Here is a 14,807-nt window from a genome sequence, read left to right on the forward strand (position 1 = left end):
CATTTCTGTTGGTTCCCCATGCCCTGGAGCACTCAAGTGCTTCTCCACCTGGGTCAGGAATGTCCTGTGAATTGGGTGCGGGAGCTCTAAACTCTCATGGTCCCCTGCAGTCATCAGGGGCCAGGGTGCTCCATCCTCGTCATATTGGCTGGACAACTTTGAGTAGAGAAAGGACACTTGAACTTTGAGATCCTTGCTTCCTAGGTGCAGTCCCCTTGGGCTTACTATGCCAGCAAACACACATTAGCCTCAGGGAATGTTCAGATGCCAGGAAAGCAACAGGCCCTCTGCAGCAGCCTCTTCCCAGTTCACAGCCCCCCCGACTATCCCCGGCCCCTAGGAAGAGCTTAGAACCCCCAACCCATAAGCCATCACCTTTGAGTGACACACCAACATGGCCATACATAGCCTCCTGCATACAGGAACCTCTCCAGCACCTCACTCACCTTTCTTGATATCTACATTGGAAATACTAATTCTTCCAAGCCCCAGGGTTGGGGCTTCAGCCAAACACTGACCATATGCTGCCACAAAGGTGTTTCGTAGGCATGGTTATCATCAATAATTGCCTATGCGGAAATGATTATCCTAAAAATTTGGGTGGGCCTCAGCCAAGGGGTTGAAAGCTGTAAGAACCAAAGAAGAAACCCAGCCTAAGAACTTAGCCTTTTGAGTTACCTCATTGCAAAAATAGTAATCCCAGGGTTAGAAAGATGAATGCATGTTTCTAAGGTCTGTGTGTCAGTCTTCACAGTTGCGAGAAAATATGTGAGAAAAGCAATTTGAAAGACATGTCCCTTTGGCAATCCATCTCCATATTGTAGTTGATCTAGAAGGCAGGTTAGCAGAGCGACTCTGAATACTGAATCCCACATCTGCCTCTTGGGAAACACGGGCCCTGGAAGCCATCTGGATGCCCCGTGGAGTTGCGAAAGAAGTGTTAAATGCACCATGTGTTCAAAATGGAGCTGGGCGCACAGGAGGGACAGCACCACTATGTGCCTCTCAGTCGTGCTCATGCTGTCTTAGGTCAGTGTGTTGCCACACAGGGCACTGTGAAAGCACATTTCTCCCACTGCTGACGTCACTGCCCTGCATCCTTTTAAATGGTAACACTAACTCTCCCTGTTTCCAGCAAACATCATTTTGGACCACATCCATGGCCCCACTCCATGGCAAGCTCAGATCTGAAGGGCTGTCACTCAGGTGGGTGGATGATATGCATACGGGTGTCTACCTGCTGCTTAACACAGTAGGTGCTCAATTTAGCATTTCTGAGCCTCTATTTAAACCCATGCAACTGTCCATGGGACAGATGCAGCCCTTGCCACCCAACAGTTGAGAGCAGGTTACTTGTCCACAGTCACACAGGTAGACATTGCAGAGACTGGATTCACATCAGCTCTTGCTACTCCAGGGCTCAGCCCCTCCCATGACACCATCAGGAGTGGCCGAAGACAATGTTGGAAGCAAGACAATGCCAAATTCAATGGGCACAAGACAGGGCGTGCAGGGAATGGCTCAGATTAGGACATGTCATTTCATCGGGGGCCAACAGAGTTCCTTTGGAATGGGAACTCTGGGCCCAGCAGGCCCTCAGAATTCAAGTACTCAGAACACACAGGGACCTGGGTTTCTCTGGGAAGGAGGCACTTGGTGTATTATGGCCAAGGACAGGGATTTAGATCTTCCAGGCAAAGAGCCCCACAAAAGAGAATAGAGACCTGGCCTTTGCTCCATGTGTGGAAATGTATGATACATTCAACCTCTGCCCAGTCAGGATCATCACAACAGAACACATGCCACTGACCTTCATCACACACGGTGCCAAACCAGGCCCTGGGTGGCACCTTTAACTGCTGCTAGGCTGTGCCACAGGGCATGCTGTAAACTGAAAACCAACCTTAGGTGTCACTGTCACCAGGTTAAATGCCAAGCTGCTTAGCACAACCCAGGGCCCTGTGAGGTCTGGGCTGTCCCTCCCTCTACCTGCTTGGGTCCAGTCTCATAGGTTCCTTCTGGGGCTCCTTCCTCAAATAGCCCAAGTTTCCTTCTGCTCCTTGGCCTTTGCACATGTGGTGTGTTCTCTCTCTCTCTCTCTCTCTCTCTCTCTCTCTCTCTCTCTCTCTCTCTCTCTCTTCCTTTCTTTCAGATTTATTTATTATATATAAGAACACTGTAGATGTCTTCAGACACACCAGAAGAGGGCATCAGATCTCATTACAGATGGTTGTGAGCCACCATGTGGTTGCTGGGATTTGAACTCAGGACCTCTGGAAGAGCAGTCAGTGCTCTTAACTGCTGAGCCATCTCTCCAGCCCACATGTCATTTTCTAAAAAAACCCTTATAGACTCAGGCACACACAAGCATGCTTCCTGCGCCATTACCACCCACTCATTTGAAATGAGAAGCCCAGGTTCCTGTCCTTCACTAATGCTGACAACATGGTTATACATACACATTTGAATAATCACTTGATGAACACCTTTCTCTCATATCAGACTGATTCTACCAGGGCAGAACTTGTATCTGGTTTGTTTGGTTTTTTTCCCCCCCAAAGTTGTCCTTGGGTCCCAGTCAGTACCCATGTCTATAAATGACTGGGGCATTTGGCTGAGAACTCTGACATTGAGTGTTGATGATGATGGTCAGCGGTCAGGGGACAAACCCTGTGAGCTACAGAGGACACAGTCTGTTGCCCACCACACCCACAGTCTCTTCCTGCCCGTGACTAACTTCACTTCCCAGCCTGCCTTGCAGCAAGTGATGTGGCATGACAGACACAGCCACTGAGCCTGTGAGTAGCAATCCTGTCCTCAGGACCGGCAGGAAGCCAGCCTGCCTGTGTCTACTTGGCCAGGTATGGGGTGGGATACCATAACTTGGCACAGAAAGGGTCTGTGTCATAGCTCAGGGGGAAAGTGTTGTGTTGAGTATACAGTGAGCCCTCCTTATCCAAAAGACAACTTGGTTGCTGTCAGATTTGTGGAAGCTTGTTCACCCTGAAGACATGGTACTGGGGGCTTCCAGAAGGCCTTCCCCTTCCACATTCCTCTTTGTGGCTCTCTGGATTTTTACAAGCTATGAACTGGTTTCACTATAAAACTAGAGTTCTCTCCTATGACACAAACACGGGGTTGGGGAAGGGGGGTCTGCTCCTCCAAGAAAGCCCCACCCCACTCCTTTGGACCATATCCCTGTCCCCAAGCTGTTCAGGAGGAAAGGACATGCGTAACTGTTCTACCTCCTGGGGCTGCTCAGTGTGAAGAACAATGAGTGTCACACTCTTGGGTGTGGTCACCCAGGTGTAAAATCCCCCCTCCCAGACTCTAGCTGGTTTCATCAGACATATTCACAAGCAAAGCCAAAGTCACTTTAGACAGTCCCAGTCCCAAAGGGAAACAGAGAGCCCCATCAGGGAGCTGCAGGAGCTGCTACTGATGTCTTCTGAGCTCTCTGAGCAACATCTCAGGGTAAAGCACTTAGTCCAAGAGTCCTCAGTAACCCACGAGGGCACCACACTTTTTAAAGATCTGAGTGGCAGCAAATTGGAGCCCTCTAGGTAGTCCTGACCAATGAGCTGCCAATGGTCAGCAGCACCCCCCTTTATATAGCAGTAGTGCACCTGGCCATGACCCCATTGTTTATAAGCCCAGGTTCAGCCAGAGGCCAAGGCATCCCACTGTAGGTCATTGCTGCTGCTGCCACCTGCAGAGACGGTCAATGACACTCAGGCAAAGGACTCTTGAGGCCCAGTCTCTTAAGACCACGGGTAGAGGGGCTGGGGATTTAGCTCAGTGGTAGAGTGCTTACCTAGGAAGCGCAAGGCCCTGGGTTCGGTCCCCAGCTCCGAAAAAAAAAAAAAAAAAAGAACCAAAAAAAAAAAAAAAAAAAAGACCACAGGTAGAGCCCTATCCCTGACTGGCCTGCACTCTCCCCCTACCCTGCCAGTCTCCCACAGCTTGTGAGCCAGTCCAGCTGCTGGCCCTTCCCACAAATGATACACACATCGGAATACACAAGAATGCTCCGTTAGCCTTTCCTCATTTGCAGTGAGCGCCAAGCATCCTGCCAATCACAGCTTTGACTATGTGGATCCTTGGCTGGTGCTACAGGTATGTGCCATGTGGACTGGCTGCACTGAGTAACTACTTGTTTGAGATCTTGCTGTGTTTGGCTATGCTGTACTGTCCCCTCCCTGACCTTCCCTGGGTGGACACTTGCCACCTGCCTGTTGCCCGAGATCTCTTTTTCCATCTCAGGTGACAGGTCTCTGTTTCTTCCAGGAATGACCTGGGTCTCTCCAGCTCAGGTGGCACCAGCAGCCGACTTAACTCCAGGTAAAACTAGCTGCTCGGAACATTGTATGCCCTGGGTAGAACCGGTTGGTTCAGGGATAGAGGTCTAGTAATGTCTACCCAGAGGCTCAGTATGAGTTGTATAAAGACAGATAAGAGAGATGGTTTTCTCCCCCAGAGACCTTGTGTCCTGGAAGGGAGAAGGGGTCTCCCTAGAGCCAGTTTGGAGGAAACTCAGCCACTGGGTTTGTGAAATACTGCTTAGTCCTTGATCCAGCCATGCCTGAAGGGGCCCTTCCATCATGTGAATTCATTGATTTCCAGTGTAAGTCAGTATGTCACTATGGATCTAAGAAGTGCTATCTCGGGGTTGGGGATTTAGCTCAGTGGTAGAGTGCTTGCATAGCAAGCACAAGTCCCTGGGTTCAGTTCTCAGCTCCAAAAAAAAAAAAAAAAAAAAAAAAAAGTGCTATCTCCCCATGATGCAGAGGCCACAGTCACCTCATCTTCTTCCTGCTGTCACCTCCCTGTGCAGAGGGACTGGGCTTCATATGACCTCTGACTGCACAACAACTCTGTCAAGCAGCTCTGGGTTCTCATCCTAAGTAGATGAAGGTTCAAGTGCACATGACCCGCCAGCCCGGGAAAGCCGGTACTCTGCAATGGTACCATCCCTGCCAGCGTCACATCCCAAAGGCTCTCAAAAGATGCCTCACTCACACTGTTTTGTTGCCTGTGAAAGCCATGACTGGTCTTGGAGCGGCTGGGAGCCTGCTCTCTGCAACATAGACAGGACCTCTACACTCTGTATCCAAGCACGGGCCCCTGACAGGCCCATCTGTGCTACCTCAGAGGCCACCTCTTTGTGAATGGACTGGGTCTCTGCTTTGCCAACCCTCCAAAGCCCCGCCCCTAATGGGGCCCCTTGGCTATGTCTATTTTTCTTGTTCCTGGCTACACAGGAAGCCACCGCCCCCATGAGAAGGTAACACAGGGTTCACTACTTGCCCAAGGCATAGGAGGACAGTAGCTTCTGCTCAAAAGAGCTGGAAAATGCCCTCCCCATGCACGAGGCATGGGAAGGCAGCGCCTTTGTGCAAAGTTCAAGAGGAGAATCCCCTCGCTGATGTTGTTGATGGCTGGGTGGTTCTGAAGGAACTGAGGACCATGATACAAGGCACTCTAGCCTTGATGTCGAGTGAGAACTCAGCCAAGGGCTCCCCTGGCCAGAGTGAACCACCAGACACTTCTCTGTTGCGACTGCATGGACTTTTCAGATGAACACTTGTCTTACTCAGATGAACTCCCTGTCCTAGATCAGCAGAGAAGCTGGGAAATTTCTCCTTCAAGCCGGCTCCCCTTTTCACAGCAGCACTTGGCATGGGACCACCGTGAGCTTCTTGGTGTGCCATGCTACCCAGGCTTCCCACCCCTTCACAAAGCCAACATAATTGGGTCTGTGACCATGTTCCTTTGCCTCTGAGGATTCCTGGGTCCTTGGTTCTGAGCCCTGTGCTGACACCACACCAGCACCCACTCCTGGTACGTGTGTGGGGAACCTGATTTCGTGGCTGAGATCTGTGACATCTCAGCAAATACCTCCCTACCTTGCCTTACCTCCAGCCGTGTCCGGTCTACATCTTTGGGCAGTTTCACACGAATTCGGTTTGTTACGATGAGGGAATCATAGGGATAAATCTACAGGAAAGACAACACAGGGTTATCTTGAGAGGCAAGTACCCTTGAGCTGACCAAAAGACAAACCCGGATACATACTTGTGTGGACTGTGGACATGCACACTTCATAGAGAAAATGCAACAAAAAGGATCTTTTAACCTGGGCGGGTGCAGCGAGGTGGGAGACGGTGGTTAGTGAAGATGGTCCCTTACCTTATACTCTGTAAGAGAAGAGCAGAGACCACAGGGCTCGTTTAGGAACACAAAAAATCCATGTCCAGGATGAGAGTAATCCCACCCCCAGTCAGCTGGGTCATGCTTGGTCTCTGGTCCCCTGAGCAGCCTTCTGGGACTCTGGTCTTGTATTTTAAGAGATTTCAAGGGTCTCCCACAGCAAACTGGAAGCAGGAGGCATGGCCAGGAGGCTGCAGGCCACACTGGAAGCTGTGTAGCGGCACTGTGCTTCTAGGCTGGGAGTTGTCTTTCCTGGTGGTGTTCTAGGCTACTCTGAGCAAGACATCAATCTCAGTTTACCCAGACATGCAATGGGTTCTCCAGGGAAACTTTCTGTGGGGTGTTGTGGAGTCTGATGCCTTTAGCGATATTTATCCTTCCATCCCTCTACCACAGTCCCCTACCTCTACTGTCTTTTTTTTTTCCTTCTTTTTTGAAAAGGTCTCATTGAGCTTAGGCTAGCCTTGAACTTACTATATAGCTGAGGGTGGCCTTGAACTCTTGATCCTCCTGTTTTCCCACCCGAAGTGCTAGGATTATAGTATGCACCATCACGTGTAGTTTAAGTGGTACTGGGGATCAAATCCAGGGTATGAGAGGCAAGCACTCTGCCACCCAAGCCACATCCCAGGCCCTCTTCATCATGCCCTGCTACCTGTTCTAAACTACCAAGCTCTGTACTGCTCCTTCTGACAGGGTTTGCTCTAGACTTCTCGTACAGAAGCTAACAGTTTGGATGGCAGGGGCTCCATAAGTCCAGGAAGGGTCATTAGAATTTGGTCCTCAAAGTCATTCTGGAAGGAAGAGGCCTATATGAGGCAGGTCCTTGGTCTTCCGACTTGGGACTCCGGAGTGCCAGCTCTGTAGTTGGAAACTGGGACACCCACTCTAAGAGCAGGCTGGATGCTGTCATCTGTATGTGAACTGGTATGCAAAAGCAAGATTCTCCCAGCATTCCAGAGGGTAACAAGGAGCATGGCCAAGTGCACGGCTCCATTCAGAGCTGAGAGATCAGTCTTGAGCAGAGTGCCTGTCACATGACCAGCTAGTCACTCATACACATGTCAGCAGACACAGTGGATAAGGGCAAAAATGGGGTTTGGCTTGCACTGTTCAGCTCAGACCCTGGAAGCCGTTTGCTTGTAACTCTAATGCACTCTAAGAGATGCGCAGCACTAAAAGGTCATGACAGGCCCCTGCAGCATAGGATGAGAGAGCTGGGGGTCCTCAGGTACCCCTCCAGGGGACAGTTCATCCATGGTGCAGAGCCTTCTGCCAGCAGGTCCCGGAGGGGTAGTCTCAGAATGAGACTGGTTAAACACGTGCTAGTGATTCTGGCCTAGCGGGAGACCCACAGGGGTCCCCATTGTGTGTACCTCGCGTGCCCCAGCTGGCATCCGGGTCTGCTCCACAAGGGGCCAGGTTGGCATTCTGGAAGAGAGAAAGAGAGAGAGACCGGCAAGAGGCAGGTTGCATGGGGCAGGCAGTAGGGGGCTGGAAGACAGCCCCCGATGCATCCTGGGTCCTCAGCTGGGAGAGGAGAGTGTTTGATAGACTTGGGTGATAAACAGACAGCAAAGCTGCACATCGATGGGAAGGTGAATATCCAGGATACCTTCCCTGTGGGCTGCTCACATCTGCCTCAGAAGCCTTTGAACCCTACCTGTCTGATTAACTCTGTCCTACCTTTAAACATGAGCTCTGGGGCCTGAGTCCTGCTCTGTAGCTGGCATGGCCCACAGGGAAGTTCCGCGCCCTTCCCTGTACTAATGTTGTAATAGGAGTAGTCTTCACTCCTCCTTGTGAAAAGTAGCTTCAAGTTTCTGTTCATACTTTAGGTAGACCCGAGAGTCACCCCATCTCATTGTGCCTATGAGATGGCAAAGGGGCACTCACTGACTACTGCCTCCTGGGGGGCTGTGCATTGTTCTCACTGTACCCCCACAGCTACATATTCCAGAGCACCAATGTCTGTGCACCCCAAAGCTTTAAGACAAAAGAGGCCCCTGCCTTCTTCTGGAAACCATAGGTACCCCCACAGCTCCAGGTTCACAAAAGGATCCTGATGTCCAGAAGCCCCTAGTACACTGGACAGAGTGGTCTTGCTCTGGTATTCATACTCAAGAAGTAACATTCTAGACAGGATGCAGGCAGCTGATTGTCACCTGACTTGGGCACTGCTGTCAACTGTCCATGACTGCCATTGACAAACTGTCATTTCAGGACCATCTTGGTCATTAAAGGTTGTTTTTCTTCCTCTTCTACCCACTTGGAAAAACCCATCTGTACAAGGATGGGTCCTGTCCATGGATGGGGTCCCTGCCACTGCAAAGTGCACTGAGCCCCGACAGGGCTGCACGATCCCTGTTCTGTCTGATTCCTGCCACTGCCATGTCTGTTGTCTTCACCCGAATTGTGGGGTGAGCTGAGCGCCCTGGAGAATGTCTGACAGCACCCCAGTGCCCAGCACAGTACAGAGGCTGAAACAGGGTCAGAGCTGTTGGCAGAATTTCTGGCTGAAACAGGCCCCAGGGATTGCATTTCAGTGGAGCACTGCAGGTAGAGGATCCCTGTGTTCCGCCCACAGATACAGTTTCAAGGAGAGCTCCTTCTGGTGGACCTTAAAGCAGGCGGCAAGTTGGACACAAGCTGTGAGCAGGCTGTACACCCCAGAGAACATGGAAGCAGAGACAGCCCACACATTAAAACACTTCATCTGAAACAAAGAAATGGAGGCCCAGAGATATGCTGTTACCTCCTTCCTGCCACAGAACTGGATCTAGCAGGCTGTGAATGGCTGCTGAGAGGGTGAGTGTATACAGCAAGGGGTTGGAATGGGCCTTTGTTTAAAATTTCTGATATTTGGCTCACCATGAACTTTTGGGCATGACTTTGCATTCCTTCCTTCCCTCCCTCCCTCCCTCCCTCCCTCCCTCCCTCCCTCCCTCCCTCCCTTCCTTCCTTCCTTATTTTGTTTGTTTGTTTTTGAGATGTCTTGTCTAGTCTGGAACTTGTCATGTAGACCAGGCTTGACCTCAAACTCACAGAGATTTGCCTGTTTCCGCCTCCTCAGTGTCAGGATTAAAAGCCTGCACCACCAAGTCTGGAAGACCTGGGCTTCGAACACTATTTCAATGACTCAGTCTTCGGGTTTCACCCTCGTTTGTCCTACTGGGTCCTAAACCCTGCATCTTAGCCAGGGGTCTTCTCATCAGTCAGTAAAGAACTCTCCATGACCTTTCACCTTCACCTTTCCCCTTAGAAGTCTTCCAAAACAGCTTTGGGGGACCATTTTCTCAGTCTCAGGCCAGCATCAGAGGCACCCATGTCCATCAGGGGGCCCCTCTGGTGCAAATCGAGGCCAGTCTGCTTTGGCCTCACCTTTGCAGCTAGGACAGATCGATGCCTAGGAGGAACGCTGCCATCTAGTGTTGACAATCTCATGTCACAAGCAAGCAATCACCTGCACCAACACCTCCAAGCAAAAGGAGCTTCCTCCAGCCAACCAGGTCTGAGGAAAGAGAGGAAGGATGGGGAGTGGGCCAGCCTCCAAATGGAGGAATAGGTCTAGAGCAGAAAGCGAAGAGTCCGCCCCATGTGGCTTTACAGACCACTCCGTGCAAGCAAGTCTCACGCTAACCTATGAGGTCCAGCAGTGGAGCTGAGTGGTGAGGACCGGCCCAAGGCTGCACTGCCTGGCCCCACCCTGCCAATTCCTCCACAGTTCTCAATGGATGCCAGGGTTTCTAAAGGTGATGCGCTATTTACCTTCCCCATCTGGGCCCTTTTCAGCTCCACTGACCCATTCTCTAGTCTTGCTGCACCCTACAAGGTGGGAAGCACCCTCGGGCTTTCCAGTCAAGGCTCAGAGGGAGGGGTCAAGCATCTTGCTGAGTTCACACAGAAAACGCACAGGACTGTAGGAGTTTGAACCCATGGGCTTTGCTTTTTCCAAGATTACATTACGGTTGCTAGTAGGAATGAGATCATAGCCGCCCACACCGGCTGTTGTGATTTTCCTGCTAAAGCCACACAGGAATGAGGGTCCTGACTCAGCAGATGCTCGTGTGGAAGAGGGGCTGGGAGCTTGTTTTTGAAGTCATGACTCATGTGGAAACCATTATCCAGAGCTCAGGAAAATATCTCATAGTCATGTGTGTTCTCATAATCACCCAGATTAAGAACCACGTTTCCCACCCTCAGTTCTAGGAAATAGGGACTATGAAAGACTACGAAAGTTACATAACTTGCTTCAAGATGGCTGTGAATTCAGGGTTCTCTAATTCAAACAAACTCTCTCCAGGATCTCAGCTAAAGATCTATAGTCATAGAGAGACCACCCCCATCCCCTAACTCCTGTCCCATGCCTCTTTCAAAGACAGGTCTTAAAGAGCCCAGGTTAGCCTTGAACTCACTTTGTAGCTAAGGCTGGTCTTTTTTTTTTTTTTTAAGATTGGTTTATTTATTATATATACAGTGATCTGCCTGCATGTATGTCTGCAGGCCAGAGAGGGCACTTCATTATAGATGGTTATGAGCCACTACATGGTTGCTGGGAATTGAACTCGAGACCCCTTGAAGAGCAGCCAGTGCTCTTAACTTCTGAGCCAGCTCTCCAGTCCAAGGCTGGTCTTAAACTTCTAGTTCCTTTGTCTCTTTAAACATTTTAAAAATGTAAATTTACATTTTTTTGAGATAGGGTCTCACCATGTAGCCTAGGCTGTCATGTAATCTTTTATACAGACCAGGTTGGTCTTGAACCTATTAACATCTGTCTGCCTCTGCCTCCCAAGTGCTGGGGTTAAGGGCGCACATTGCCATACTTAGCTGACATAAACATTTTTGGAGTTTTATGAACACGTGGAAACTGGATTCAAAAGGAATAAAGTTTTGCATTTATCTACTGGTTTAAACTTGTGAGTTACGCTGTAGTCTCAGTGACTCATGTTTACTAGATCTATGTCTGATTTCAAGACTGTGCAAGGCATCTATATACATTGTCTGTGACTGCTGGGTTGTTTGGTGCCTTTAAGTTTCTGAGTTCTGTCACTGTTTCACGGGGACGCTGGTGCTCTCTATTTCTGCTCTCTCTTCACATACTGTCTATTTGAAACTTAATTTCACTGTCACAGCATCATGACTCCCGAATCTTTTTCCTATTGTTTCTATTTGCTTAAGAATACTTTTTCAGTGTGTTATCTTGTGACAAAACAATGTGGAAATGCTATTTTTTAAAAATCCAACCTGATAGTCTGTTTTTTATGTTGGAATTCAGTCTGTTCACAGGTAACATCAGCATTGCTCCAAGTGAGACTTCTTCCAAGGAGCAGCCACAAGACCTTCAGGTGGCCAGTCACTATTCTCTTACGGATGGGCCAGGAGGCACACGTCAATCATTACTGACCTATTTAAAGGGAGACCTGCAGCTGGTGGCTGCCAGTTGCTGGACCATGACCACCTTCCTCCTGCAGGTTTGGGCATCAGGACATTCTCAAGACCTTTGACGCATAAAATACTGGGAAGGTCACTAGGTCCTTGTGACAACCCCCTCTTGGAGCAGGACTCTGGAGAACTTCTGTCCCTTCAGACGAGGGACACTATAAAAGGGTCTTCTTGATCATGACTACCCAGCCTTCCCTGTCAGGACTTCACTGACGCTTTGGTAGCTTTCCTCATGCAGTGCATTTTGGTTTTGATGGAACACTCTCCTGAGACCTCCCTCTCGCTTGGCTCTTGCTCTCACTGAATCTGTGCTTTGACTTAGACTACCCCCTCCCCCCAAATTCCTTCTGGTAGCAAAGCACTCGATGAATGATGTGAGTCTGGGGGCGCTGCAGGCCACTGGCAAAGGTTTGTGGGCAAGCACTGCAGGAACTCCAGAGAGAAGAGCCAGGTTTGAACCACTGGGCATGGCTGTAAAAGGCTGTTCTGAAGAGCTAGCCTTCTGCTGAGGATGCATGGATGGATGTACAGGTATTGGAGTGAGGAGAGTGGAAAGGAGCCTGCTCAGAAAACCAGAGATCCCAGAGCCTGGTGGAAGGTCAGAACTCGTGAGGATGGACTCCACCTTTGGGATTCAAGCCCAGGGTACTTAGGTCTGCTCACTCTCTCTCTCCTCACATAAGACCTGCCTCTCGGTCCTGCAGAGAGTTACGATGATGTTCACAAGAGTTCCAGGAGGAAGATGGACCCACTAGGGTCCGGATCACCTATTCTCAAGAGGACATTGTAGAAACTATGACCTCTGTAGACACGGAAGCTCCCCAATGTGACAGGAAAGCTGAGACTCTCCCAGGTGGTTGCCTTCTATGTGTCCTCCAAGAGTACTGACTGCACCCAGGTGGGGCATGCAGACAGCCCAGAGTCTTTACTTTCCTCTCAATCACAAAGCAAACACCTAGGACCTGACTTGAGTGGGGGGACACATTACCTAGGTCAAGCTGGGACACTGGTACCTCTGGGCCCCTTGCTTAGAGAGCCACTGTTCCAGGTAAAAAGAGAACCTTCTAGAGAGACAGACAGAGTTCCCATATTCCTATATTCCTGACTCTGAGTGGAGTGCCTCACATCTGATGTTAGAGGAGTCCTGTTTCCAGCCCCCTTGCTTTCCCTGTGGAAGGCAGATTCTATTGGAGAAAACTCAAAGAAGCATGCACCATGCAAGGTCCATTTCAGAGCAGGAAGGAAGGTCAATGGGAGGGAAGGCCCAGGATCCTCTAGAATCCATCCATGCAGAGCTGCCTGTATGGGGAACATCCTGAGTCTGGGTCCTGACCAGAAGCACAGTAAATCAGAGCTGGAGAAGGTAGAGAAAACATTGGCTAGTCCCAAAGGATGCCTGTGGCCCCTGGAAATGCCTCTGGTCATAGGAGTGTCCCATAGAGAGGGATAATCCAGACAGTTGACCCTGAGTTCACATTGGATAAGACCACTCCAGCAGCAACACACACACACACACACACACACACACACACACTCACTCACACACACACACACACACTCACACACACACACACTCACTCACACACACACACACACACTCACTCACACACACACACACACACACACACACACACACACACTTCATTCTCTTGAGAAGTGGATTGTCTTGATTTATTATACAACTTCCTGATACTGGGAAAATTTTCCACAGTAATGGAGATTCTCCCGGGATCATGAGCTACATGAAACTTGGATCATTAGGACACCCCAGCCTAGAGATCTTAACTGAGAGCCAACGTGGCTATAGGCTCCTCATAAAGGGCATTGGACCAGGGCACATGCCAGGCTTTCTTTGGGGAGTCAGGCTAAAGGCCACCTGCACTTGCCTTCATGTGTCTTGAGATTGGCAAGAGGATAAGGTCACATTCCCAGTGACCATAGACTACATGCTAGTACATGGGATGGGCCTGGCTCCACAGACACAGGAACAAGTCAGACTTGGCTGTCTCTAGTCGCAGGGAAGGGTGTGGGGCTAGAGAGCATCTCAAAGCAGCCCTAGTCACTCTGGATGACCTACAACTCCTTTGCCTTACACATTGGGAACCGTTTGGCTGCCAGGGCACAGCAGAAAAGAGCCAGAGTATAGCTGCGCATGGCCCAGTCACTTTTGACATGGAAAAGCCTACAGCAGCAGGATCTTTAGCAGAACATCAGGCAGAGACAGGCAGGCAAGCAGGATCCCTGCCTCTCCTTGCTATGAGGTCACAAAGCTATGAGAATCAGTGCAGGTAGGCAGCAAATGATGGTTAGTGCCCCACAGGTAGGGAGGGTCCAAGTACCTACCCGGAGGTCCAGGCCATCCTTCCTGGGTCCTGGGAGAGTGTCGGGTTTGGAATAAGGGAAGCCTGTAACAGATACAGCATAGCCTTGTCACGCACTCAGCCTGGCCAGGGGAAGGCATGGGCCTTGACACTTCCAGCAGAGGGACAGGACTAGGTAGGTGACGGTAAACAGAGGCCCCTAAATATAATCTGCCTGCCTTGCTTGTGACTGTTTTTCCTCAGGACACAGAGTGGCATCTGAGCCTCCACTCCTATTTGGGAGCCGAGCCCAGCTGGTACCCATGTTCAAGATAAGCCTCAGTACCACATCAGCCACACTAGCTCCTCTCCCAAACTTGTGACCTCCTAGGCCAGGTAGGACTGTGCCATCCTGTGATGGCCACCACCAGCCACATGGGATTAAGAGATCTTTGAGGTTGCAGGGGAATTTCAAATTGAAATAGGGATTACCAGTGTCTCTTGAAATGGAATGGGCCGGGCAGAGACACTGAGATCTTTGATGCTCTAGCATGGGATCAAATGCCATGGGAGCTGCTGGGCAGCTGGGGGGAGGCTCAGAAGGGCCATGAGCCACATCACTCACCATTCACACCAAGGGCTGACGTGAGGACCAGGCACAGAGCTGCCTGCCCACCCTGCTTGGCTCAGCTTCTGAGCATGCTGGGCTGGGCATCCCATTTCAGGTTCCTATAGGCACAGGGAGCCTGAAGGGCTTCGACTGGAGACCAGACCTGGAGAGACTCACTGGCCACCAGGTGACCATGAGATGGTCTAACCTCAAGGGCACTATTCTCGGATTTCTTTTAGCAGAGG

At 50.3% G+C, this 14,807-nt stretch overlaps 1 protein-coding gene across 36 annotated transcripts in view; it reads right to left on the reverse strand.

Annotated features, from left to right (window-relative positions):
- Ablim2 (actin binding LIM protein family, member 2) overlaps window positions 1–14,807 on the reverse strand; it is a 124,941-nt gene that overhangs the window by 4,648 nt on the left and 105,486 nt on the right. For 23 of the 36 annotated variants that reach the window (XM_063273369.1, XM_063273367.1, XM_063273363.1 and 20 more), the window contains 2 exons: window positions 13,996–14,057; window positions 5,917–5,997 (listed from right to left, as the gene is read on the reverse strand). In XM_063273369.1, coding sequence (XP_063129439.1) covers window positions 5,917–5,997; window positions 13,996–14,057 — 143 coding nt within the window. Of the gene's footprint in view, window positions 1–5,916; window positions 5,998–6,075; window positions 6,198–7,586; window positions 7,642–13,995; window positions 14,058–14,807 lie in introns of those variants that run through there. The other 13 variants (XR_010057396.1, XR_010057397.1, XR_010057387.1 and 10 more) reach the window with 6 other exon arrangements.

Source organism: Rattus norvegicus, chromosome 14 (assembly GCF_036323735.1).
Source record: "Rattus norvegicus strain BN/NHsdMcwi chromosome 14, GRCr8, whole genome shotgun sequence".
Lineage (NCBI taxonomy): Eukaryota > Metazoa > Chordata > Mammalia > Rodentia > Muridae > Rattus > Rattus norvegicus.